The sequence below is a fragment of the Xiphias gladius genome, chromosome 17, assembly GCF_016859285.1.
Source record: "Xiphias gladius isolate SHS-SW01 ecotype Sanya breed wild chromosome 17, ASM1685928v1, whole genome shotgun sequence".
Classification (NCBI taxonomy): domain Eukaryota; kingdom Metazoa; phylum Chordata; class Actinopteri; order Istiophoriformes; family Xiphiidae; genus Xiphias; species Xiphias gladius.
Window position 1 is genome coordinate 1,245,001 of NC_053416.1, and position 27,613 is coordinate 1,272,613.

At 45.8% G+C, this 27,613-nt stretch overlaps 1 protein-coding gene across 2 annotated transcripts; it reads left to right on the forward strand.

The window, feature by feature from the left end:
- The first annotated feature begins 4,885 nt into the window (after positions 1-4,885).
- siah2l (seven in absentia homolog 2 (Drosophila)-like) lies at positions 4,886-26,925 on the forward strand. Of its 2 annotated transcripts, XM_040150407.1 has the most exons (4): positions 11,784-12,377; positions 13,438-13,667; positions 22,953-23,132; positions 24,731-26,925. In XM_040150407.1, the coding sequence occupies exons 2-4, from the start codon at positions 13,455-13,457 to the stop codon at positions 25,100-25,102; spliced, it is 765 nt and encodes a 254-aa protein (XP_040006341.1). In that variant the 5' UTR covers positions 11,784-12,377; positions 13,438-13,454; the 3' UTR covers positions 25,103-26,925. The 2 variants fall into 2 exon arrangements, with proteins under 2 accessions (XP_040006340.1, XP_040006341.1); XM_040150406.1 differs by lacking the exons at positions 11,784-12,377; positions 13,438-13,667 and adding an exon at positions 4,886-5,417.
- The last annotated feature ends 688 nt before the right edge of the window (positions 26,926-27,613 follow it).

Genomic DNA, 27,613 nt, shown 5'->3' on the forward strand with positions numbered 1-27,613 from the left:
CCTTTTGGGGCCCCGGAGCAGCCGCCACCTTTGCCCGGTGGGTGATCCAGCCTTGACCACTGTCCTTGGTTTCACAATATAGTAATTATCTATGTATTTATTGATATCATTGGTGAAGTCTCAAGCTGTGCTTCACTGTCAAACCTACTGTGTGCAGGGTTTGATAAGCTACAAATGATCTTCAGCGTTGAGTATTCTGTTTAGCTCACATGTTGTATGTTAAGTGTTTTTTGCTGCATGTTCATTTATTCATCCATTTCGTAAATACAGGGACTAGAGACTGTTTTGTTCAGATTGTCACTGTGGCTGTTTGAGGGTGTTTGAACCTTTTTTTTTCCTGCTTGCACCACAAGGGGGAGAAATAGTTTTCACAGACTGATCTAAAATCTACCATTATTCATTTTTTACAGTGATCTTAGATCAGGACGTGTTTGACCTGGTTGCTGCTGCAGTCTTTAAATTAATCTGAGTCCTGCCATGCTGAAAGCGATCCGGGGCTGTTCCAGGTCCGACCCCGTCGTGTAGCCGTTGTGACCGCTATGTAAAAGCGATGTTACAATGCCATCGGATTAAAGGGATGCATGTCTGAAAGGGGCTTTAGTCTTGTCTCTTTGATGTTCTGGCCTTCTGTCCCCACTAATCTGACTAGTTCCGCTTCACAAACGGTGGTAAAAGGGGTCCATGCTGGATGTCTCGGCTCTCAGTTCAACATCTGTTTGTCAACAACAACATTAAGTCCAAAAAAAAAAAAAAAAGAACATTTCCCGGCCACATCTGCACTGGACACACAAGAGATGAAACTGATGTCAGACTCTGCAAACCTTCTCTAAACGCCAGACTGCTCCTTTAACATCAGGTCAACATCATAATTCACCGAGGACGACACGATGATGAACTTTAAAACATCTTCCTCCTCAGTTTGCACGTAAATCTCGTTCTTCTCCTCGCGTCCTCTTCACCATCCGCAACCAGTAGGAGGCCACGGGGAATATTTGCTCCACTTACTATCAGGATATTGTCGCCTTTGACAATTATTCAATCTGAATTAAATTAAGCGTTTTCCCTGTGGGGATCAATAAAGTTTTTCAGATTTTTGTCTGCAGCGCGTGGAATGAGACACACTGGCGAGGAAAAGCTTTTAATCGGAGAGTCGCATGAACGAATGATAAATAATAAAGTTTGAAAAGTGAAGCGACGACGTTAAGAGGAGATTAACGGATTAGCGGGAAATAAATTGGCTGACAGACACAGTGGTGACGAGGTCAAAGAGTCAAAAGCTGAACACCTCCATCTTTTCCGTTTCTTCCTTCAAGTTAAACTTCCTGTTTGATCTGGTTGCTTTTAAACTCACAAATACGAACTAGGAAGATTTCAGAGAGAAGAAAAACAAACGGGGTGAAGGTAATTTACTAAACTAAACATGATCCAGTTGATCAAAAAAGGAAAAACTGTTGGATTCTCTTTTCCATTTTCAAATGTCGGTTTCACTTTTCATTATAAACACACAAAACAAAGGGATTTTATCTCTTACAAGAAAAATTAAACTTAAGTTCCTTTTTAAAATCTGAGAAAAATCCTAAAAGGATCAATTTTGTTGTAAAAAATAAAAATAAAACAAAACAAAAGGAAAGAGAAACGGTTCTTGTTGATGTTTTCAGGTTGTCGACCTTTCACCACAAGACAATTCAAAGTGCTTTACGTAAGACATAGAAAACAAAAAGGCATCTAGAAAATATACAAAAGAAACACGAGGAATGAACAGGATCTCAAAAGAATCAAACAGAACATAAAAGTGAGGTAGAATGGAGAACGAAGAAAAAGATACGACACAATGACAGAAGAAATAAATGGACACGTCCTGGTGGAAGCTGATCATGGAAGAGCAGCGAGTGTCGTTACGGGTCGTTTCCACCATCTTCTCTCATATAACCACTGGTGTCGTTTGGTAAAAGCCAGCGACGGACAGAAGAGTCCGAGCACTGGCGCAGACCGTGGGCTTTCTAGGAGCCAGTCTCAGATGGGTGCTGCGTTTAAACTGAAGGCTGTGTTCGGGGCCGTGTTCGGCTTGTCTTGTGTTTTGGCCCTGGACCGTTCGGTGCTTCATCAACCAGCGGTTGTATAGTTTTAAGTTCAGTTCTTGGTCACGCAGGAAGCCAGCGTGGAGACCTGAGAGCTGGGGGGAAACAGATCAGCGTGGCCTCAGACTTCCCAGCTGGCTTTGTTCTTCTCTTCTTTTCCTTTCAATGAGCTTTTGTCGAATGAACTTTGAAGGCGGCTGGAGGTTAATTGAGCTGGGGCGCTGCTGTCACACAATTCTTCAACTCCTCCTGGATGTAAAAGTAGGAGCCTTTCAGGGGGGGCCGGGGGCCAGCGCTGGACTGAACCGACCCACAGAAACCGGCTACGGAGCCAAACTGGAACAATAAGAACTGACAATGGCTGCTCACACGCCTAAGTCTCTCTGGTTAAATGAGCTCTGGTGCGTTTGCTCGTTTAGTCCGGCTTCGTTTGGGTCGGCGTGGAGGCTGTCGACCAAACTGCGGTGCAGACTAGACAACACGACCGCCTGAAACCGCCGAATCCAACTCTGGTTCCTCTCCCCCGCTCGGTACGATTCGTTTGGGCAGATCCGACTTCGATCTGACCCAGCCACGAGCCGTACCCTGAAAATCTCACCCAGTTAAAATTAGAAACAGTCCTGCACTTTGGGAAAACAGCCGTGACAGAGTAATTCCTGTGGCGACCACAGTGCTCGGATTAGAAAATCATCTTGCGTCACATTTCCCTTCTTGGCGGCTTTGATTTCTGTTTCTTTACCGACTTATTTTTGACTTTGAGCCCTCAGAAAAGTGTCTGAAGGGACTAAACGGAAGCTGTAAGAAAAACAGGACTGTGACCGTGGACGGATTATGAGAAAAGGGGCCCATGGGCAGAGACTGGTAAAAGGCCCCCAGTCCCTCCCAGATGAACCTCCCCAAACTAAAACGGTCGTGTCTCTCTCCGGGGTCATTCTGGTCTCTTTGTGGTAGTTTTTCATCTGTTGGTGGTCGTTTTTTTTTTGTCTTTTAACTGAGCTCTGAAATTGTCAAACAACAAATAGTAACACTAACGTCACACAGAGGCTCCGGCCTCGGGGGCCCCTGGGACGTCAGTGTATCCTACCTGTGACCGGGAGTTCTTCACATGGTGTCCGACAGATCACTCACAGAGAAAACCACCACAGGACAGGAATAAAAGAAAACAGTCGTCAGTGCCGATCAGCACCAACGGGACACTTGTGACGGTGGCACAGAAGTCCAGGGCGAGGGGGGGGGGGGCGTGCAGTGTAGCCCGAGCGTCCACTAGAGGACGTCAGAGAGTTTCAGATGACACCGGAGAGCGAGTCAGCTTTTTCCTAAACCCGACCATTGGTCCTTTTACTTTCTAGAGCAGCCGGTCCAGGAGGGGTCCAGATGTAAGGTAGCTGTGTCTAGTGATACAGTCAGTAGCAGAAGGACCCGGATCCTTCACTTCACACTTATCGGTTCAAAATCTTACTCTGTTCAAGGAAAGATCATCAGAAAATCGTAGTTAGAGTTCAACCTGTTACCACCCTCACTTTTGGGCACAAGCCCCAAAATAATGTTCCCAAAATAAAAAGGTAACTGGAGTCAAACCGTTTTGATCGCAGTCGTAACCCCGGTCTCCTCTGAAAGGAGCCTCCTCAAAATGAGAAGAGGAGACACTGAGCCGAAGTCACAGAGGAACCAACATGGTAGAAGGGAACCAGAGGCCCGTAGTGGGACCTTCGGTGTGGAAAACCCTGGGGAGCCTCAAGTCTGAACCAGTTCAGCGTGAACAGCTGCTGCAGCGACGCGAGCATCCTAAGATGCTTTGCACAGACAGAGTCAGGAGACCTACAGCTTTCAAATGAAGTAGGATCAGTCCAGGTCGTGCGAAGCCTGAGTCCAGTGCAGACCAGAACACACCTGAAGTAGCTCTAGGAAGTAAAAGGACGTACCTGCACATTACTTTTCAACAAAAAGCCAATCCAAGGTTTGAGAGTGTTACCATCATTATCGGTGATCCGTTAACATCTAAGCAGCATCGTAATGTTGAAGCCTCCTGTGCTGAAGTGTGTGAAGGAGGTAAAAAGAAATGAATCCAGCCCCTGCAGCTTCTTCAGATGTTAGTGCTCAGTTTCTCTTTATTTCATCGACCGAACAGCAACTCTGACGCGTGCCATAGGTTGGGCACCCTACTGGAACTCAGCCTACGACAGACACCGGCCTCTTTTCACTTTTTTTGACTGACTGCAGGACGTTTGCCTCCAGAATCTGCTGATGTCTGTGGAGTGTTTCCTGCTCCACTGGCTCCTACTACCCCCCCTCTCCATTTTTCCCCGGTCTACGGGTATTTTAACGGAGCCGGTGTGAACCACCGGTGAATTCGGCGTCAACACGATCCGCCAGGTGCCTCCGCAGGTTGTTAAATTTAACCCTTACTTTGCTGCACTGGCAGTTAACGGCTGTGCTCCGCTGACTGAGTCTGTCTCCTCCACAAACTTTTGTAGGTGCCACAGTAAATGTTGATCTTTTTTTTCTGAAATAAAAAGTGCAACATTTCAACCTCTAATTATCTGTTGACTTCTTTTCGCCCCACAAGTTGACAAAATATGGAATTGGCCCAAACTTTGGCAACCGTACGTATATTTTGGTTTATGGATAAAAACCAAATCAAACCAAAGTCAAAAGTAGATAAATGTGATGATTCACAAGGACGCACCGTCTTTATCTCGCGGTGTTTTAAACTCATTCATTTCTTTTTTCCTTCTTTCACTTTGCTGCTGAACTTTACGCAGTGACACGACTCCGCTCTCCGATTGGCTGAGCGTCCTGTCAGTCTGCGCTGCGGCGGCCAATGGCGGGCGGCGGCAGGCGATACAAACTGACAGCCGCCATGTTGTGTCTCCGGGGGCCTGGAGGGACGTCCGGTAGTAGACGGTAGATGTTACCGCTCGGCAGCTCACGGGGAAGGGACCGCAGCTGGAAGCCATGAGCCGCCCGTCTTCAGCCGGAGCCGGAGGTGGAGGACTCGGGGCCGGGAAAGCAGGCGGTGGAAAGCACGGGGGCCCGGGAGGCGCCGCCGCCGGTGTGGGCTCCGTGGCCGGGTCGGGGTCTGCTGCCCCTTCCTCCGCCGTGTCCCTGCCCTCGACCGGCCTGCCCGGGCAGTCGTCGGAGCTCACGGCGCTGTTCGAGTGCCCGGTATGCTTCGACTACGTCCTGCCGCCCATCCTGCAGTGCCAGGCGGGTCACCTGGTCTGCAACCAGTGCCGCCAGAAGCTGAGCTGCTGCCCGACCTGCCGAGGCCCGCTCACGCCGAGCATCCGGAACCTGGCCATGGAGAAGGTGGCCTCCACGCTGCCGTTCCCCTGCAAGGTAAGACTCACCTGGTCACCTGCTCCCAGAGGGCCGACGCGGACACGAGCTAACTGCTCAGCTCGGAGCACCTTTCGCGCTACTTCCTCGTCAACATGCTAGCCGACAGGTGCGCGCGCGCGTGTCACGTGGCGTCACAGGGTACTACGAGACCAAAACAAACCGAGTCCGGACTCTAACAAGGGTCTGGGAACTGTTCTGTCAGTAACAAGCCCGATCAGGATGTGTCGGCTGAAATCGGGGTTTCTAAAGACCTGTACCCAGACAGGTGGTCTTAATCCAGATGTGCGAAACGATAAACGGGGAAAGGGACAAATCTCAATGTTCCAGTTGATGTTTTCAACTTCTGTTGGGAGTGCCAGGGGCTTGGAGAGCTGCCGTGAAACCAGGACTCCCAGATCCTGTGCCAGGAGTAACAAAACCCCACTCACATTCGTAACCAAAAAATCCAGCCTTGGAACGGGGCCTTCCTCAACAGCATGTCGTGTGGCTAAGTCCAGATGTTGAGACAAGGGCGGTGGATCTGAAAGAAAAGCACGTCTGATGTCGTCGTTTATCCATTAAAGTGTGTGTGTGTGTGGTTAGTTCACATCTGTAATAGCGGCGGGACAGAGAGGCCTGAAGACAGCTGTGACACGCGGTCCAGTTTTCCATGACACGGACATGTTAATGTGTTGAAAATCGCTCGAGATTCTGAATCATACGATCAATATAATATTATCTTACCCGGCTGAAAAGAAAACACTGGTGAGAATTTTTAGTTCATGTTGATAAATCAAATTCCAGACCTTGGAATCTGATTTATCCAAATTCCAGACAGAATTCCAGACTTTGATTTTATTTTATTTTTATGTTTTTTCCTCCTATATTTGCAGACTTATTCAACAGAGTTCACCTTCCACTATTAATCTTAGAGCACACGAGACACACACACACACACACACACTGTCTTTCCCCAGCGTACGGACAGAGAAGGGAAAGAAAGCGTTCATGTTCTCTGCTCCAGGCACTTGGAATAGTTTGCAGAGGGAAATTAAATCAAAGAACTTTATTCTCAGCTCAGTTGAGCCTCTATACGTCGTCGTCTGGTTTTCAGTTTTTTGTCTTACTCGTGTGCCTGATTGTTGCGTTGTCCAGTCTGAAAACCTGTGACGCCGCCGTCCCGGCCCGGTCTCCCTTGGAGGAGAGGTTGCCGACCTCAGTGGGATTTATCTGGTTAAATAGAGGTTAAACAAATCTGCGAAGAGTGAAAATGCCGCCACGTGCGTCGTCACGCTGAGGCGTCAGACACCGGAGCTCACTGAAACGCTGAGCTGCCGCTGTAACTTTGCACCAGAGATGGTCTTTCTAATCTGAGATCTGTCGGGGGATGTGGTGCTGTGAGGCCGTATGACCTTACAAGTGTGGACATGTGTAGCAGGCTGCGTGGACTGATCAGGACTGACACACGGGGTTCGTGTCTACTACTACTGGACGGGCCACACAAGGTCAAGGAAAGGGGGACATCATTCCTGGCTGGGCGTGACAAACAACCCTCCGATTCCATTACACGCACATTAAAGTTGAATTGAGTCTCTGAGGCGCCTGAAAGCTGAGGAGGTCTGACAAGGGAGGGAAACGGGTCATGAAGCAGGGAGGTGAAAACCGATGCCTGCTCTCTGCTCCGATCAGAGAGGGAGCGAGCTGATGGGCCACTCGATGCTCTGATTTCAAAGGGGATAAATCATGACTGTGCTACAGAAATTAAAGCAGAGTTACGCCACCTGGGCCGCGGCAGCAGGTGAGTCCTCAGCTTTGTTGCGGTTGTAGAGTAAGTCCACAAACAGCCTCATCTTCGTCTACGGCGCAGAACCCAGAAGAACTTCCACACGCTTCGTTTCCCAGATGCCTCGGTGTCGTGATGATCCGATCAGTATCGTCCGTTTTTATGGATGAGTTTACTGATGAAAAGGAATTCTTAAGAGCGCCCACTGCTGAGCCACAAAGCAAACGCCCTCAAACGCTTTGTTGAGCCTTCGGACTGTTTAAGTTTTCAATTTTCTTCCCCCATATTTTGAATGAAAGTGACGACACTACATCCTGCACTTGTACCAAACTTATACAGGACAAACCTGGACATATTGTGCACCCTTTGAATTTTGGACTCGTTGGACAAAAAGAGACATTTAAAGACTTGAAATGGGCTTTGAGAAACTGTTGTGGGCATTTTTAACTCAACGTTAAACCAAACGTTTCATCTATTTAATCAAGAAAATGATTAACGGATGAACTGATAATGAAGGCAATTGTCGGTTTTAGCGTAATGTAGTGTAATAAAATACAAAAACGTTGAAAGATCTCAGTTATAACATTGTTCTAGTTCTAGTTCTTGTTCTTACCCTGAGATGTGTTGGTTGCTGATGTTGGTGGAGGGGATCTGCAGTGGACCACACATCTTTATGTTTAACATCCGGTTGATGCTTTTATGATTTTGCATACGTTGCAATTTTGTGATGTATTTTCAAACATCAGATCATTGTTATCGATTTCAGTCCCACACTCCCCATCATGTCTGCTGGTGTTGCTCCTCCTCCCTCCTTCTGTTTCCTCACCTCCCTGTGTGTGTGTGTGTGTGTGTGTGTGTGTGTGTGTGTGGTCCTTAATGCGATGAATCTGATCTTCCTGAGTGCTCACTAAAGTCTCCATCAGTGTGTAAATGAATTACCGTATTTTTTTTATTTTTTTTTATGAACGTCCCCAGCGCTGCTCTTCTCCCTCCTCATCCTCCGGCGCTGCTTCCTTCAGTTTTTATTCCCCCGCGCTGGCGACAGCCGTGGCTGGAGGCATAAATTCTTCGGGTTGTAAGTTCGTCTCGTGAATGTCATATCTCAGGAATGCCTTCGGGGGAATTTCTTCGAAATCTGGCACAAATGTTTATTTGGACTCAAGTATAAACTGATTAGAATTTGATGGTCAAAGGTCAAAAGTCCAGGTGACTGTGACCTCACAAAACAGGATTTTGGCCAAGAGTCAAGAATTCATACGCTACTTATGACAAAATGCACTTAAAAGTCTTCACTACATATATTATGCGTCTGGACAGACATGGATGACAACTGCAGCTTGACCCCAGTTTGATCGATCTTCCTTATTTCTGTGCCTAACTGGCCAAATGCGGGTGACCTGACATCACAGCACGGGGCGGGAAGAAAAGCTGTAGAAACCAGGACCCCTCCGACAATGTTTGGGAGCGCCGTCGTTTGGATTCATTGGCTACCACCAATTTAGTCAGTTACTGGAGCCAGAAAATCCTAATTTGGACAAAATGACAAAACTTACTGTGGAAAAATTTAACTCTCAAGTGAAAAAAGTTGCTAATTATGTTGATTTAAGTTAATAAGGACGTCGTATCCCATAACTACGAGATCTTTATCTGTCCTAATTAACAGATCCAAAGGTTATAAATCTTATCAATTCAGCCGAAACTCAGAACTGATGTCGTTGATTGTTGTGGTAGTCTGGTCCAACAGGTCCTCCAGCCCAAACTGCCATATAGGTCGTTAGGCCATTTCCTCAGACACGACCCGTAGTAGCGTGCTTGGCGGCAGGTGTGACAGACGGTCGTTGTCATGGTTACAGTAGTAAACACACGGCTGAGGTTTTGGTCACGGTTTGGTTCAGTTTAGGCCCAAAAACTGCCGGGTTGGGTTCAGGAAAAGATTGTGGTTAGAGGGCCTTCATCAGAGCCAAATGCTAGCGTCTGTCTTTCAGTGTTGAGACTGACAAAGGTGCTGGGACAGGTTTAAAAGAGAGACACTGTTCATATCTAGCAATTAACTATTTTCTATTTTTTGGCTGAAAAATGACTGAATTTATAACCTGATTTATTTTCAAAATATTTTGCTGATTAATTTGCTGTTGCTCAACTTATCAGCTTCTTAACTCGTGTAAAAGTTCCCACTGGACTGGATATGAATGTAGCGCATTTCTGCAACAATAAGTGTGTTTCCCTCCACCTGTTTGTGCAGCGCTGCAGGTGTTTGGCTACGAATTGGTCGGTCGAGCTGCAGAAAACTAATCTGCAGCTGTTTTGACAATCGATTAATCGTTTCAGTCATTTTCAAGCAAAGATGCCAAACATGCTCTGGTTCCAGCTTCTCAAAAATTGAAGTCAAGTATTTATTTATTTTTAACAAAATTTAAACATAAAATGTAATAAACTAAACGATCAACCGATTATTTGTGAAAATAAAAAGCAAATTAATCTATAATGAAAATATTGTTAGTTGCAGCTAGAAGCCCTACTAAACATTACATCTATCTACTTATCTGTATTTAATAAAGAAACGAATAAAAAATTTTGACCTGATGATGGTGCTACATGAAATGTCAGGATCACCAAAGTTAATCATTACGACGGTGAAAAGCAGCAAAGCTGAAACCGGTTTTAACTATTTTTGTTTGAAAAGTGACTGAAACGAGAAACGGATGATGAAAATAGTTGCCGATTATTATTCTGTCGATCGATTAATCGACAAATCGTTTGATCTCTAAACTGGAACAAACTCATTTACATTCAGGTACAACATGTGATGTCAACACACTGCAGAGTTGAAAGGAAGGAGAACAGAGAGAGGCATGAAAGCAGAGAGATCAACGTGTCCTGGAGTGTGTGTGTGTGTGTGTGTGTGTGTGTCGGTGGGAGGGGGGGGGGGTCGACAGATGCTGGGAGGAGGAGGAGGAGGAGGAGGATCACACTCAGATGAGTGATACTCCCCTTTTATTCTCTCTCTCAGCTTTCTTTCTCCCCGCCCCCACTGTGTGTGTGTGTGTGTGTGTGTGTGTGTGTGTGTGTGTGTGTGTGTGCGCTGCAGCGTCTCATTGCGGTCGGTTGGAGGACGAATGTTTTTCTGCCGCTCAGTCAGAGAGCGGTTGAGAGACATTTACTGAAAGCTAGAGAGAGAGAGTATCCTAGTTGGGATGTGTGTGTTTGTGTGTGTGTGTGTGTTGCTGGTATTCACTGCCTTTCGGTCGGACGCCACACAGCTGAGAGAGAGTGTGTGAGTGTGTGAGTGTGTGAGTGTATCAGCATCTGTGCCTTGGCTCCGAGTCTGTGTTTATGTTCTCGGTGCTTGGTTTTTTTTGTTTTTCACCACAGAAGAAGAAAACGGTTTTATTTTTTTCTTCTTCTGCTGCTGCAGTAGGAGAGGGAGCGGGCGAGCGAGGTTCAGCTGCATTACTGCTGCGTCTGTTCAGATTCACCAACAGGAGCTGGTATGTGTGTGTCTGTCGCAATGTCGGATCATGTGCATTTATTTTCCTTCATGTTTGCACACTGGGGGGCTACAGATAGGAATTCCTCTGCTTATTGATTATCTATCGGTTACTGTTTTGGATGAATTGTTGAGTCTGTCAAGTGTCGGAAGGATTCGTCTGTCGGACTCGTTTGTTGTTGTTGTCTGACAAACTGGAGCCAGCTGATGTTTGACATTTTGGTATCTCGGCTGGAGATACGGTTCCACGCAAATTTTTAGATGTGGTCGGTTTCTGAGGTGAAAAGAAACGTCGATGCTCACTTACTCTTTGTTTCATCAGCTTAAGAAAGAAGGAAAGAATTAAACAGTAACTGTGGCACGTGCAATAGTTTGGGCACCCTCCTAAATCTGTACTCAGTGACCCCCCCTCTGGCGGATATCACAGCCTGTAAATACTTTGTGTAGCAGCTCAGAGTTCAGCCTCTTCCTGCAGATCACTTCGGGTTCTGAGACGTTTTAGTCTGTCCTGCAGGTCTAACATCTACCCGCAGGTTTTCAGTGAAGTTCAGGTCGGGGGGGGGGGCGCGTTCCAAAAGCTTCAGCTCGTGTTTCTTGAAGTGGTTCGTGGTGGATTCTGAGGTCTGCCTTGTAGAAGCCAGACTCTTTTCACGTTTTTGACTGACGCCAGGACATTTGCCTCCAGAATCTGCTGGTATCTGTGGAGTGTTTCCTGCTCCACTGGCTGCTACACACCCCACAAAGCAGAATATTCCCACCCCCAGTTGGCAAAGGAGGGGTCCCTGAGTACCGACTTACTCTTAGTCCTGCTCTGACTGTTTTTGCTCGCTGGATCTCTTTCAGCGCAGTTTCTAGAGATGCATCTGAGACGCTTGATAAACACAGGTCCCAGTCTAGTTTTGAACCGTGTCCCGGAGTTAATCTCAAACTAAACTCGCGTGTCGTCACGGATCGGTTGTATCTGAGTCTGAGCAGAGGATTTAGACGGAGGTGAATCATCTGATTTCCTGTGTTTTTACAGAAACCGAACATGGTCAGACAGGCGGCCGGTCTTCGCCCTGCTGTGGCGTTTTAATCTCTCTGCTATATGATCTCCACGCGGCGCCGCATTCTGGCCGAGCAGCTGCTGACCGGCTGCTGTCTGTTGTCCTCCTGTCTGTCTGGTTATCTAAGGAGAGCAGAGAGGGACAAACAACAGCAGAGATTCTGGAGCGAAGCAGTGAATGAGCGACGTAGTCGATCAAGGAGACGAGCTGCCTGCTAACCACCATGCAGCTCTGCCCGTTCTGACCTTGTGTAATTTCTACTCGCACTGTAAACTAGAGTTCCAGCGATCCGTCGATCTTTTAAGCCAAAATGCCAAAACTTCTCTGGTCCTTGTCTCTCCAGTGTCTCAGATTTTCTGTTTTTCATCTTTTTTTTACATCATTATAAACTGATTATCTTCGGGTTTTGTACTTTTCATCGGACTAAACCAATTTGAAGAGATCACCTTGGACTCTGTTTGGGAACTTTGTGATGGACATTTTTATCTATTTTCTGATATTTTTGTAGAGCGAACAATTAATCAATTAACTGAGAAATAATGGGCAGATTAATCAGTAATGAAAGTAACTGTTGGTTGCAGCGCTAGTCTGAGGTTTAGAAGGAGCTGTAGTCATAGCAACAAGTCCTTTGGCAAAACCGGCAAAAGTGCAGCTTATTGACAGTAAGTTGGATCATGAGCAAGATGAACCTCAACATGAGCTAATTTTCAGATAATTCTTGCATTACAGGAGATTCAGTTTTAGATAAATTCAGTAATTACACCAGTGTTGGTTTAGGTCTAGAGCTGCAACCATTAGTCCATTAATCGATTAGTTGATCAACAGATAATATTGTCAACTATTTTTGATGGATGATCAATCATTGCAGTCTTTTTTTTTTTTTTTTGGCACCAAAGCCCAAAATTCTCTGGTTGCAGCTTCTCATTTGTGATAATTTGCTGCTTTTCTTTGTTTTATTTCATTGTAAATTGAATATCTTTAGGTTTTAGACTGTTGTTCAGACCAAACAAGACATTTGAAGTTGTCAGCTTGGACATGTTATAGACTGAACAATTAATTGATTGATAATTATTAGTTGCCGTCCTATTTGGGTGTATTTTAGCCCTGATCCAGGACTGTTTACTACTTATTGGTCCTGCATGACTATGTCCAGCAGTTTGGACATTTCGGTCGCAGACTTGTTCATAAAACTAGTTACAGGAAGAATGTTTAAAATACAAACTCATTGGATGGAAATCTTCTTAGCAACCTGGGAAAAAAAACAATGCCGGGCTGCTGTTGGCTAACAAAAAAACGTGATTTGTCTGATCTCTTACATGGTTGTAAAAACAAAAACCCAATGTCAAGGCGATTTGCTACCATCCGCTGTGTTCGAACTTTCAGCGTGGTTCCTGTAAATAATCTGAAATGACCGAGAAGTTTCGAAGCCACGCGGGACTGAATCGTAGTTTACGGTTCTGGATCAGGTTGAAGGGTTTTCATGTGATTTGTTGCCAGTAAGAAAAATATAGAATAACAGCAGAGTTATCTTGAAATTATCCAGGAGAGTGTTTCTGTTGTGAGGAACATGAAGGAGGTCGTTAAAAGAAAACTCTGAAATGAGCATTTACACCGAGGGAGAAACAACCTTGGTCTGTCTGAGGTTTCTGGAAAGTTGGGAAGTAATCTACCTGTTTGTGTGTGTGTGTGTGTTTTGTTTGTTTGTTTGTTTGTTTGTGTCAGCTGTGTGTGTGTGTTCGATGCTGTGTCCTGCCTCCTGCCTGCCTCTCCTCAGGGAGTTGGCTCAGTGGCGCTGCCTGCTGGGCTGGCATCGCCACCACGGAGTGGGTTCAGCTAGCACCACAGGGCTAACCGCTAACACTGGACAACAACAGCAACTGCAGCGGGGGTCAGAGGTCGGGGACAGGGCCGATCGCCCCGTCGGCCGCACCAAACCTCTGCCGAGCAGCCAGGTGAGTCCTGGACAGTACTGGACACGTTTTAATATAAAACCAGATCCGTCCTGAAAACGTCGTCATGTCTCGTAGCTTCAGTGCATTCTGGTCTCTGTGAGTCTTCCTCGGTGAAGGACTTCTCCTTAATTGGTTGTTAAACGTTGTTTCCAAAGTGGAAGCGCTGGAAAGAGGCCTTTGCTCTGATCCTGAGGGGCTGACACCATAACCTGATGTTTTCTGTTTTTAAATCGCTCAAATGTTTTTCTTTTGTCAAACTTTCTGAATGTGACGTCGCAGCGTCTTCGCCTGGCCAGTCACCTGCAGGAAAAAAGAAACGACCCCAGTCTGAAAACTGAAGGTCAAGATGATTGTGTTGATGCGGTGGATTTGTCAGTTGTAGATGCGGTTGCATTCCTCACACGTAGCAGAGGAAGCGTTGGCTGGGTCCGTCCAACGCTTCAGTCCCCGGGGCGTAATGGGGCCGGATACTTTTTACAGTCTGAAATCTAAAGTTATATTATTTTTAAAAAAGGAAAAATTGCAGGCACTAGGACCACGCGGAAACGTCGTCCGATTTAGCTCCGGGTCCCCCTTCAGACTCCCCTCCCCTCCCCTCTCCTCTCTTGTTCCCATTCAAACAGCCAGAGGCTCAGCAGAAACGTCCAAAACCAAAAGCCCAAAATGTCCGAATGTCCAAATGTCCTCTGATTAATCTCACTTCATCACTGATCTAGAGACTGACTCCACTGGGAAAAAAAAACAAAACCTGAACTCATCTGAAATGAAGCATGATGGAGTTGGCACTTACCAACCTGTCTCACCACACACACACACACACACACACACACACACACACGCGCGCGGTACTTTTATCCTGATTGTTATTGATCGTGGTGATACAGGCAGAGGCTCTGCAGAGTGTTTTTCCTGCTGTGGTGGTTTTTCAGCTCTGCTCACGTGGATCCGATGGATCCGTTCTGTACAGAATCGGTGTGAAGAAGAACTTGGCTCAGCTGAATCTCTCGTACTGGTATAAAGCCGTTTTGTTTGGGGTTTGAAACCTGAATCCTGCTCACTTCTCCTGACAGGCAGCTGTTCACCATCTGGGTAAAGATGCTGCATGTGCACTACGGGTGTAACCGGAGGTGAATACATTGTTTGGAAGTGAACGGACGATGCAGTCTGAACAAAATTTGAGCGATAATATTAATTCTTCTGTCTTTTACTGATGTGCGACCGAGTTTAACTCAAAAAATCGCACCATTTCTTCTCGGATTCATAACTCAGACAATCTGAACACGCAGACATGAGCATCGCTTTTATTTCTTCATAACATTTTACATTTAATAGAAAAAATACACAGGTACAGTTCATTACACGGGGCTCTAATATTAAAGACAAAATGGAGATTTAAAAAAACAATTGCCGTACATTTCCTCAGAGCAACAAACCGATTTCATCCGGTACTTTTCACACTTTCTGTAGTTCACCCTTTCCATGATAGTGCCTATAAAAAAGGTCCATAGTGGAAGGTATCACATGTACACAAGCCTTAAGGCATGTCTCCAACAGAGCGGTATCTGTAATGTCCGTCAGGCAGCTGGTGTAGCGGGACTTTTCTTGGTGCAGAGTCAATAGAGTGAACATAGCTCTAATGTAATATAAACTCTGGATTAACAGTTGTAACCTGAATATCCAGACATTCACTGAGGTTCATCCTCCAAAGCTTTTCAATAAGATTATCAGTTTTACCAGGCTTGTTCTGGTTACCGGTATTGAACTAAACAGTTTGGTCCAGGACTTGTGGTTTCACAGTTCTGGACCCAGAAGGCTCTGAGAGTGAAAACTACTATTTTCCACTGATCAGGCTCAGGGGCTTGGACTAGAGGTTTTCGTTGGTCCAAAACTTTGGCTCTGATCCGAAACGGCCCCCGTGGGGAACCTAACCGAACCCGACGTGCCTAAATTAATTTTCAAAAAAGAGAGACCCCGGGGGTCCGAGAACAGCCAGACCCGACTCATTACATTACATTTCCATTTACTCGTTTGACAGATGCTTTTATCCAAAGCGACTTACAATTGAGGGACAACACTGGCGCTTCGGTGCAGTAGGAGACCCTTGAAGAGTGGTGGTAGATCAGGTAGGACCCAAATAGACCTGGAGATAATTAGACCCGATCCAAAATGTGATCAACCCCAACAGAAAAATAAGACCAATACTGGAATGGCGCGCTATCAATTAAATGTATCAATTAACAAGCAGCTGTGGTGACAAAGAGCAGCAATATGTTGTTGTTGTTATTATTATTATTATTATTATCATGTCCTAGGAATAAATGTAAAGTTGTTCATTTTTATGCTTCAAAAACAATTTATACAAATAACTGAAAGTCCTAATAAAATGTGCTGTAGCTGACTGAGTGATAGGTAAGTTAAAACATTGTCTGTTGTTTATTTAATATCTGGGAATCAAATAAAAAGCAACTCTCATTTAACAGCATCAATCTTGTAGGCTGCTGATTTTTCTAAAATAAGCTCAGCTTCAGTTCCCTCGTCAGAACAAAGCTGCCGGATGCATCCTAGTCCGATCTGGTTTATTTCCATTTCAAAGAAAAACATCTGAACAGTGTTCGAATGAAATGTGACATTCATTAGAATGAGATTAGTTTGAACCTAGTCCAAGTCGGATCCCGGGTCCACGGAACCCAGTGGACCCCTGAAGACCTCTTGTTTGGACAAACTCTGAGAGCCAGAATTCGGTGCCTGACCTTTGATGATGTAGTGATGAAGCTGTGAAGAACGTTTCTTCCATTAAGATCAGTACTCGGTTGTGGTTTTTGTATCCGTTCCCTGACCCCTGAACCTAATTCTAACCCTGACCCTGAAACCAAGTCTTTACACTCACTGTGAAATCTTAAATGGGTCCTCACAAAGATAGAAGTACACACTCACACAGTCCTGATGAGACGCTGCACAGGTTTGCTTTTCTAAATTCATGAATGCTTCAGCTGGATAAGAGGATTCGTGTCTTCGTGTGTGTGTGTGTGTGTGTGTGTGTTTGGGACAAGCTGACGGAATATTCTGGCCTGCTGTCGTCAGAACCAAGGATTGACAGGTCCTGAAAAACCGATCAACAACCTTGAAGTCGGGGTCGTCGTCAGGCTTCGCAGGCTTCAAGTCTGGGGTGGAAACGTTTCCTGGTTTTAGCCTCTGGACTTAAAACCAACAGACGGAGACTTCGCTCGCCGTCAGACAGACTGTTACTAGCAGCTCGCTTTAGAAAACCTTCCCGTCAGCCTCCGGGATGCGATTCAGAGTCGAAGATATCAAGACCTTCTCACAGCCACGACGTCTTGGTGAAAAGAACTCCAGAGTACACTTTAAGCAATTGGTTGATTAATCAGTTGACAGAAAATTAACTGGAAACTGTTTTGATAATCACGTACTTAACTGACAAAAAAATTCCAAACATTCACTGGTTCCAGCCTCAAATTCAGAGGATTTGCTGCTTCTCTGAGTCTCATATGATGGTACATTGAATATCTTCTGGTTGTGGACTTCTGATTTCTGATATTGTTTATTTTCTGCCACTTTTAGTTATAACAATTAATCCATTACTCGGTAAAATAATTTACAGATGAATCATCCTTCTCTTTTTTTTTTTTTTCTTTTTGGGTTGTATATGTCTGAGAATTGTGACAGACATGAAAAGCGTTTCTGAAAGGATAATACAACAAATCAGCTGTCAAACTAATTGTTTTCTTTCTTTTGGCTCATAATTATTGAATTCATTGGACAGGTCAACAGATGTGTGTAGTAAATTGTGAAAACCGTGGCTTAAATTCTGGCTCATTTTAACGTCTCGGAGCTCAGATCTTTCCCTTCAACTTCCTCTCAGCAGTTCTAAACATAAAGTCTCACATTCTATTTAATATCGTGTTGTTCACTGAGAGACGTTGTTGGTTTTTTTTTTTAAAACAGTTCTGTGGAATTGAACGAAGTTTTGACAAACAACGCGAGTTTGTAGAGATGGAGACGCCTGATTCTGGCAGCGCTGAAAAAGCAAGCGCAGCGCTGTTTTTCGTCTCTCCATTAGTGGAGGAATTTTTACCACCTAGAAGACAAGCAGCAGTTCGGCCTAAATGAATTAAAGCTGAAACCTCAGGTTGTTGACGGCGTCTTGTTCTCCAGCCTGCTGCCCTTTTCAGGAGGCTGCTGCTGCTGCTGCTGCTGCTGCTGCTGCTGCTGCTGCATTCTGACCTGCAGCGGATGAATTTTTAATCACACACACAGTGAAGCCTCCTGCCGGGACGCTGACAGGACTGGAATAAACACACACACAGCTCCTGTGTCTCTCCATCACACGGCTGTGGTATCGGTTTACATCTCCGTTGCAATGATTCACATCAGTCTGTTGTTGGGCTACAACAATCAGCCAGTTACTTGGTTAGTTGATTGACAGGAAGTGAATCTGCAGCTATTGTGTTGATAACATTTTTCTCATCGGTTAGAGCAACGTAACCACTCCTCCTAAACAGAAAACAGCTCATATGATGCAAACCGAGATGTTAGCTTACTCTGATTATCCGGCTAAAGGCACGAGCACAGTTTTAGACGGCTAACGAGACGATTGGTCCGTCAATTAGCAGTCAACAGGCTGAAACAGATGTTGAGAACAATTTGAAGGCATTTATCAAGAAAAAACACCAAGGACTCTCTGGCTGTAGCTTCTCCAGTGTGAGAATGTTCTGCTTTTCTCAGTTCTATATCATTGTAAACTGAATATCCGGGATTCTGACGTGAAGACGGCTTTGATACCATTCTTCATTATTTTTCTGACATTTTATAGCGTAAAAGCTGGATATTTAAGGTCGATTTGATAACGAAGACCCTGTCTGTTCACTTTTTATTTCAGGTCATGTGTCTGAGATGATGAACCTGTTTCCATCAGCCTCCGTCTCATCTCCTCTTTCTCCAGACTTCCACTTTTTTAAAATCAGCAGGTTGTAAGAACCTTTTTTCATTATTTCAGTGTTTTCATTCAGGTCAGGCTGAGCTGAAATGAATCAGTGATTCATCAATCAGTCAATCAACAGAAAATTAAGCAGCAGCCATTTTGATATTCGATTTAATCTTTTTTTTTTTTTAATTCCCTGTTTCTCATGTATGTATATACTGGTTTTCTTAATCTTCTGTGATAATAAACCAAATATTTTTGTGTTTTGGACAAAATAGAACGATGACGATGAATTTGATGGAAATTTTTCACTATTTTCTGACGTTTTTATGGAACAAACGATCAATTGATTCATCAGGAATATAAAAGGCGGATTAATCAGAAATGAAGATAATGGTTTGCTGCAGCTCTAATTCAGGCGTCTCTGCCCTGATACCCACTGTTGTGGCTTCATGTCCCTGCAGCAGGTCATGTTGCGGTTTGGTCTCCTGTTGACGGACTCGGGGTCAGTGTCTCAGTGTGATCAGTCGTCTTCTGTAAATAAGAAATGTGACACCAGGCGTGGGTAAATAGAAACCATGAATAAATGGAAGCATCCATCATCCTCCCACTGTTTGCTGTCTCCTCCTGCACATGTGTACAGTAGTTTTTTTTTTTTTTTTTTTCCCCTTGTAAACACACACTCCTTATCCAGGCCAAGCAGCCAAATCCACTCCAGCAGTTCACCTTCCAGAAGCTAATCCACTTGTCATGCTGCTCGTCGAGCGTTATCTCAGCAGGCAGCAGAGTAGAGCAGAGAAGAACAGAAGCAGCCTGTCAGAGGGATTGTTCTGGCTGAGCCTCGGGACGATGTGGTTAAATCCTCCAGCCAGTTACTCAGGCCCAGCTTTTCACACGAGCGTCCGCTGCTTCCCTTTGACTCACATGACAGTCAGCTGATCAGTTTTGAGTTTTGATCGTTACAGAGGAAAAAAAACAGCCATTTTAGATAAATTGCTAACGTTCACTCAGGGATAGTCCTTATAGAATAAAACAGTGCAGTATATTGTAGCCTGTTGTTTCGCTGGCTGCTGTTGTTTTTCAGGCCCGTTGGCTGAGTCTTCCGATGGTGCTGTGTCGGCAACTTTAGTGCAAAAAAAACCCCATGAATCCATCTGTCTCTCTCTCCCTCTCTGTCTTTTGCTGGCTCGCTCGCTGAGCAGACATATGTCCGTGCGTTGGCACCTGGACGTAAAAGGTAGCCGGCGGGCGGGCCCACTGCGAAACTGACCAATCGGCAGGCGTCTTCTGGACACGCTGGTGCTCTCTGCAGGAGGTTTAATGCAGCAACCAAAGCAAAACAGCTTGAGATCTCGTGTTTGTGTCTTCCTGAATCTCCCCGGCGGTGAACAACTCCGCCTCCCTCCCTCTCCTCGTGTTTACGGACGCTCTCTCCCATCGTGGCAAATCCGGTTCGACATAGTTCAAGCCGCACCACTAATGATGCCGCCTGCCCCCCTGTTCGCCGTTCTCATATCCCCCCCCATACCTCATACACCGCTATAGGCTCCTGGTCTATCTATAGGTGCTGTTGATGAAGATGGAGGAGGAGGGAGAATCCCATCATTGTGACCTTCAGCATCCCAGAGAATTGAGGAGAAAGCTGCAGCCACTGTCTGCTCCTGACTGACCAGAATACACACACGCGCACGTTTGCTTTCTAAACTTGTGAGGACCCACATTCCCCAGCCCCTTGTCCTAACCTAAACCAAATTCAAACCTCAACCTTAACACCAAGTCTTAACCTCCAAACGGTCCGAGGCCAGAACGTCCCCACGACGATGGTTCGAGAACTGAAGCCGGTCCTCGGAAAGATAGAAATACAAGCCCACACAAACTTAATCTCTCTCTCTCTCTCTCTCTGTGTCAGGTTATATTTATATCACAACACGCCTCACTTCATCTGGATCGGTTATATCAGGAGATAATTAATATACAGGCTGTTCCCTGAGCCGCAGGCAGCAGCAGTGACAGCTGAGTGTGAGGGGGAAAAACTCAGAACACAATAGACTGAATATATCATCGGGTATATACACAGAGGGGGAGGATTCAAAATTATACCGTGGCCACTGAAAGTTCTGGATTCTGACTGGCTGGAGGGTGCGGATTCATTTTCAGACAGGCACCTGTGACGTAGGTGTGTGGCTGCAGCTCTGAATTACTGCGCCCACATTAAACTGCAGGTAAAGACGGCACCTGCCAGGCTTAGGGGAAACGCTCGGAGCTGATGTTATTTGTGGAACCAGAGCCCGGCAACAACTGCAAAACAGAAAAAAGTGAAAGTCGCTTCTCGGTGAGAACCGTGCAAATCTAACTTGAAATGTGTATCGTTGAATGTGCAGGAGGAAGAGTAAAGCTCGGCCGACCAGACGTCTGCGTATCTGCTCGAAGACTGTGGCTCAAATAGTTGAGTTGAGTTGAACTTCTGCTAAAACAGCGGCGTCTGGCTGATGATACTACGCCAGACCCCTCTCACATTTATTTAGTTAAGATTATCAGCTTTTTCCATCAAACAAGACTTGAAGTCCCACAGGTTAGACGGACCAGATCGAAAAACTCTTCTTCCTCGGTCTGCAACGCTGTGAAATCGGAGTTTGGGTTCTCGCTAGGCCCCGGCGTAGACATACCCGCAGAACGCGAAAGTGAGCGACCAAAGGGATTGCGCTGCTCACCGGCGTGTGTCCGACGTGTTTCAACATTGGAAAGACAGTTCAACTAATACTGCGTCACCGGACGCATCGCTACCACCAATCGGTGAACTTTCACTTCCGGTTTCAACGCTCGTCGGGATTTGAAAACACAAACGCGCCATATTTTATGATGTTTAAAAGAGAAAATCAAGAGTGACATGAGTTGTATGTGTAAATGAATGACTGAAATTTGATTACACACGGCCTTTTGTTGGCTAGTGGCCGTGATATAAACGGGATAATACCCTCCATGATTGCAATGGATTCAGGTTTGTGGCAAGTGGCTCTCAGCCCTGGTTTCGTCCATTATAATCAAGCATTTGTTATTTATAGATTTTTTTTTTTATCTCACGGATGGTTTAAGACAGTTCCTGAAAATGGAGGAGGGGGGTTATTTTGACCTACTCAACACAGGTGCAACCAATAACACTGTTGGGCGCTGCACTTCATTTCAGTAATGACTACAACAGAGCAATGATTAATATCATATGGTCCAGTTCCCTTTTTCCTGCTTTCCATGACATGTTGTGATAAAAGGTCCTAGAATCATATTAGTTTTTGGGAAGAAACAAAAAGTGATTCTGATTCTGAAGACTATCAAGATTCATGTTCAGAAGATTTTTTCTGAAAAACAAATGACCTTTTGTTAGGTACACGATGGACAGAGTTTTAAACGGGGACGCTGATTCCATCAAGCAGATATGTGTTGGTCGAATCCAACATATGAAGAAGCCAGTTTTTCTAGGGAGTCTGTCACTGTAGCAGGAGACTTGCGTGTTTTTGTGTCTAAATCTCCTGCTTCAGAAACCGTTTTGATTTAATCCAAACACACGTTGTTGCCTCTCTGTCTTCTGTATTTCCTCTCTTTGTTTTCTCACCTTTTTGTCGGAGACTGAGCAGATTTACTCCTCAGTCACATCTGCGGCCTCTGAAAACCACGCCCCCCCCCAACCACAAAAACATCACGTGGTTCCTTTTTAGAGAATAAGAAAGTTAATCCTGGGTTGACAGTATGATATAGTTTTACAAGTAATTAGACATTTTGAAAGTGATAAAATTCAGGTAATCCCATTTGCCAGCGTCGTGGCTCTATGGACGGTGATGTTATGATGGTAATGTAGATTATTAGTCTTAATAATTGATAATTTGTGCTTTTATTAATGATCTTCCTGGCATGTAAAGATTACCAGTCACCAAATAAGGACTTGACTGTATAATGTTGAGAAATCAAGTCGTTGTCTGTGTCTTGGACTGGCTGATGAGTTTGAAATCGTTATGATCCTCATTAAAATATTCTTCTGACGTCGAAACGTTATCACGTAGCTCTGTCTGCGTCTGTTTTTCCCGTTAGACCCGCTGGCTTTCTGTTGATGCTTGAAGACGGTCCCTAAATGTATGGATCTTTTGAATTTTTATTTTTTATTTTTATTATTTTATAATGCAGGTTTTATAGTTGAACACACGGAGCCACAAAGAATAAATTGAGGTTAATTTAAAATGTGATAATCTCCGCTGCCAGTGAACAGACAGGAAGGTGTCCGCACAGTGAGCTGGAGAATGTGTTTTCCGTGGAATGTGCCTTTAACGCTCAGCCCCGTCTGTGTCTCCTCCCCACAGTTTTCGTCGGCCGGCTGTCTACTGTCTCTTCACCACAGCGAGAAGCCCGATCACGAGGAGGTGTGTGAGTTCAGGCCCTACACCTGTCCGTGTCCCGGGGCCACCTGCAAGTGGCACGGCTCGCTGGAGGCCGTCATGCCGCACCTGATGCACGCGCACAAGTCCATCACCACACTGCAGGTCAGCGCCATAACTTTGACTTGACAGACCCGAAGCATGTGTTACCGCATCGTTCAGAAATGAGCTGGAAAAACCTGATTTCACTCGGCTGTAAAACAGGACTCTCAGATGGGGACGGGCAATAAAACGATCTGGATAATTGGGCAAACAAATTCCCACGGTAACAATAATAAACTGATGAATGTATCTGCTCTGTATTTGGGTCAAACCCTCATCTGCACTGTCACTGCATCAGGCTACAGCAGTAGGATTATGTGGCTGACAGGTGCGAGGCCCAAAACAAAATCACACATTGCTGGAAACGTAAAAATTTGACGACCCTGAGCAGACGAGGAAACTGTGGCGAAGAGAAGCTCAAACAACATCAGTGATGTGAAAATGCTTCTGGTTCCTGAAGCCGGATCCACAGCAGAGTTCAATTCAATCGTATTTATACAGCAGCCAGATCATGACAGAGGTTATAACAGGTCACTCTTCATACAGAGCAGGCCTAGACCAGGACTCCTTATAGTTATATTTACAGAGACCCAACATTCCCCCATCAACAAGAACTGGGAGACAGTGGAAAGGAAAAACTCCCTTCAACAGGTAGAAACCTTGAACACAACCCGGCTCGTGGTGGTTGGGGGGGGTCTCGACCGGTAACACAGTATTTCACAGTGGATCGATATCTGTTGTGAAATATTCAGGCCACACAAACCTTCTCCCCCATGTGAGAAGGCGACGTTACCGTCCCACCGAGGAAACAGAGAGACAGAGTCTGAGCTCCCAGAATGCAGCGCCAACAGCCAGACTGGGTAACAGGCCTCTGTAGTAACGATAGTTCAGACCCCAGCAGCGGTCGCTCCTGTCTGACCTTCAGTCATCGCTGAGTCTGGAACAGGAACCAGTATAACACATAAGTACAGCTGCCAGGACCAGTAGCCTCTACTGCAGTAACCAGTCTGTGCAGCAGAGCGCGTTGATCTGTCTGATGTTTATTTAAAAGCTCGTTGAGGCGTAAACGTGAAGCCATGTCGGCTGCAGAGAGAATCCAGACACTGATTCGAAAATAAAGGAGGGTTTAGAACCAGAACAAACCTTCATTTGATTTATTCTGGGCTCGGTCCTGATCTGAGTAAAACCGGCAACAAGGTTGAACCTGGGTCAACTTTTGCTGCAACGCAACACAACGTTGTGTGGAATGGCGCTGCGTTGCTCGCTCACATACATGCAAGCGAACAGTCCTGGTAGATCACTCTGTAAAACGAGCGCTGCGTTTCCACTGGTTACATCGCGGTCGTAACGACAGATACAATCGGTTGTCGCCATGACGACTTTCTAATTATAAATCTGTGCGGTTTTTTTTCATCCGATAAACCTTAAACCTCGGGGATCTGATTCTCAAACTGGACTTCCTGGATTTATTTGATCGTCTTACTGGCACCTGAACCTGTTCGCCCAAACCAACACAACATTGTCTATTGTTTCAGCGCGGAGCTGAACGCCTGCTAACACGCAAAAATACTAACTTTGCTTGACAGTTTATTCGGAAGAGTAAGGACGAATAAAAGCTAATGTCTGGGCCATGATGTCTTTTTCTTCTTTCCTGTCTTCAGGGGGAGGACATCGTTTTCCTGGCGACGGACATCAACCTGCCGGGCGCCGTGGACTGGGTGATGATGCAGTCGTGTTTCAGCCACCACTTCATGCTGGTCCTGGAGAAGCAGGAGAAGTACGAGGGCCACCAGCAGTTCTTCGCCGTCGTGCTGCTCATCGGCACCCGAAAGCAGGCCGAGAACTTCGCCTACCGCCTGGAGCTCAACGGCAACCGCCGCCGGCTCACCTGGGAGGCCACGCCGCGCTCCATCCACGACGGGGTGGCGGCCGCCATCATGAACAGCGACTGCCTGGTGTTCGACACCTCCATCGCCCACCTGTTCGCCGACAACGGCAACCTGGGGATCAACGTCACCATCTCCATGTGCTGAGGGAGCGGAGCGGCGTTATCGGCAGTGACAGTCCTAACAAGCAGACGGACATCACAGAGACGCAGTGAGCTCAGGAGGTGTGGCGTTCACCCTCTGTCTCGCTCTGTGCTGGACTGTTAACGTGCTGCGGCGTTGGTGATGCAGCTGGCGGTGCAGCTGCGGCGGTTTGAAAGGAAAAACGGGACATTTGCAGCAGATTCTAGCGCCGAGAGACAACTTCTCAAACAACTCAGCAGCCGTGGCGGCAGAAGGCCGGCTCCACCCCGTGTGATGTTGGTGTTTGATATTTGATGGATGACGGGACAGAAAGCGCCGACGGTGGAGGAGATCACCCGTCCAGGGTGGGACGCCTTGGCTGGACAGAGACCGAGCTGTCCTGAGTTTACTCTCCCGAGCAGAGAGGATTCTGGTCTCACTGGAGGGAACCAACCAGGTCTTTAGCGCAGCATCGGACTTCCTGTCGGCGTGTTCACAGTATTCGGATCTTTGCTGGGAGCAGCTGCTGTCATTGGCTGGGGTCCAGTTTACAGCGTTCACCAGCGGAGTCCTTGTGAGCGACGACTGTTAGCTTTACGTTTTGTTTTTTTTTCCTTCCGCTTTTCCTTACGAAGATATTAAAACTTGAAGACACGTGTGGTTGATTGACAGGCATCTCAGCCTATAACAGTGGTCGCTGTAGTTCATTCCTTTGCCCAAAAACCGCTCCTTCTGGTTCAAAACAACTGAGAATGAGGTCAATGAGCAGTGGGCGATATGGATAAGATTGGTTTACACAACTCCGTATCTCAGTATCGATATGTTGTGAAGATAAATCTAAAAAAAATCAACTGATAAAGTGTTTATGGATAAAAGAACTAGACAGAAATGTCTTTTATTTATTGGTAAATCCAGCAAATGAAATCACCTGACATATGAAAAATGAAAATGAAAAACCAGTACCAACGTAACACAGGCTTTCTCATTCATTTGCGCCACTTCCCACATTGGTCTAATGCAGCCAGAGATACACAAATTAAACAGACGCACAGCTGAACAGGTTGTTATTGCGATATGGTACGATATGATGTCAGGACTTGTCATTATAGATTAATCTGCCGGTTATTTTCTCAATTAATCCTTTAGTCTATAAAATGTCGGAGAAGTGACGCTTCAGATGTCTCTTTTTGTCCGATCAACAGTTTAAAACCCAAAGAGTTTCAGTTTACGAAGATATAAAACACAGAAAAGCAGAAAATCTTATTATTTGAGAGGCCGAAAACAGCAAATGGTTTTTTGCTTTTCTGCTTGAAAAACAACAATGAACCGATTTTTGAATAAAGTTGCCGATTGATTTTCTGACGACCGGTTGATCGACTCATCGTTGCAGCTCTGGAGTTTTCACCCACTGGAGTGACTCTTCCAAAACTTCGTTGGGCTGAGAAAAGGCGAGGTTTTGACCGTACCAGGCTCTTCGCAAGAGCAGGAACGAAACCGAATACCTCGCGCTGACAATCGCGGTCAAGTGATGGAACCAAAAATATTCCACACCTACAATACGACCCGCTAAAACACGATCACGTACCAAAATAGATGCACAAAGCTTTCGACTTCTGTGCAAGGTACGGCCAAAACGTTGCCTTTCGCCGCATCAGTTGGTTAAACTTTGAGGAACTTGAGTCGAGCGTGTCTGTGTTGTGTGTTGTGTGTTCTCCTTCCCCCCGACCCTCGATGGTCGGACGGGACGTTCACACGACTAACACCATCAAACCTCTCACATCCAGTCGACCCCAGACTTCAGGATTTGAAATGAAGCGACACATCCGCCATATTTGTCCAAAAAAAAAAAAAAAAAATCAGCCATTTAGTTTTGAGACGTTTTTGATCAGAGCAGCGATTAGTCGATTAATGGATTAGTTGATCAACAGAAAATGAATCGGCAGCTGTTTTGACATTCGGCCAATCGTTTCGTTAGGAAAGTATATTAAAAATCTTTAGGGAAAAAATGTGGATGCCATTCTGTCTTAACTTTTAAACATGTTATAGATGAAACGATGAATCGATTTTACACAAAATAATCAGCAGATTATTGACTCGGCTGTTTGAACAATGCGAACGCGCCTGCTCAGCTACGTCGGCTTCACTGATCGGAGCAGTGGCCCGTGTCCGAGGCTGCTGGCTCGGACTCCGGCTGTGGACCGCGACGGCCAACCGGCGGCCCGGCGGCGTTTCGACCGGACAGTCTGGCCTCCTGCAGCGTTCGACCTCTGTGGGAACGGGCTGAGCTGTGGAATCCAGTTAATCCTCGCACCTTCTTTGAGCTCAGATGAAATAAGGGAGGAATAATGCTGCAGTCCGTTTAGCCGCCAGCGCCTTACTTTTCTACCACCAGCCTCCTCCTCTTCATGTTCAAGCTCTTTCTGAGGGAGTCCTGGTGCTGATGTGCTTCACCTGACATCGATCCGTTTTTTTTGTTTTGTTTTTTTTAACTGAAAACCTGCCCAGGGAAATACGACTAAGACTCTTTGCAGAACT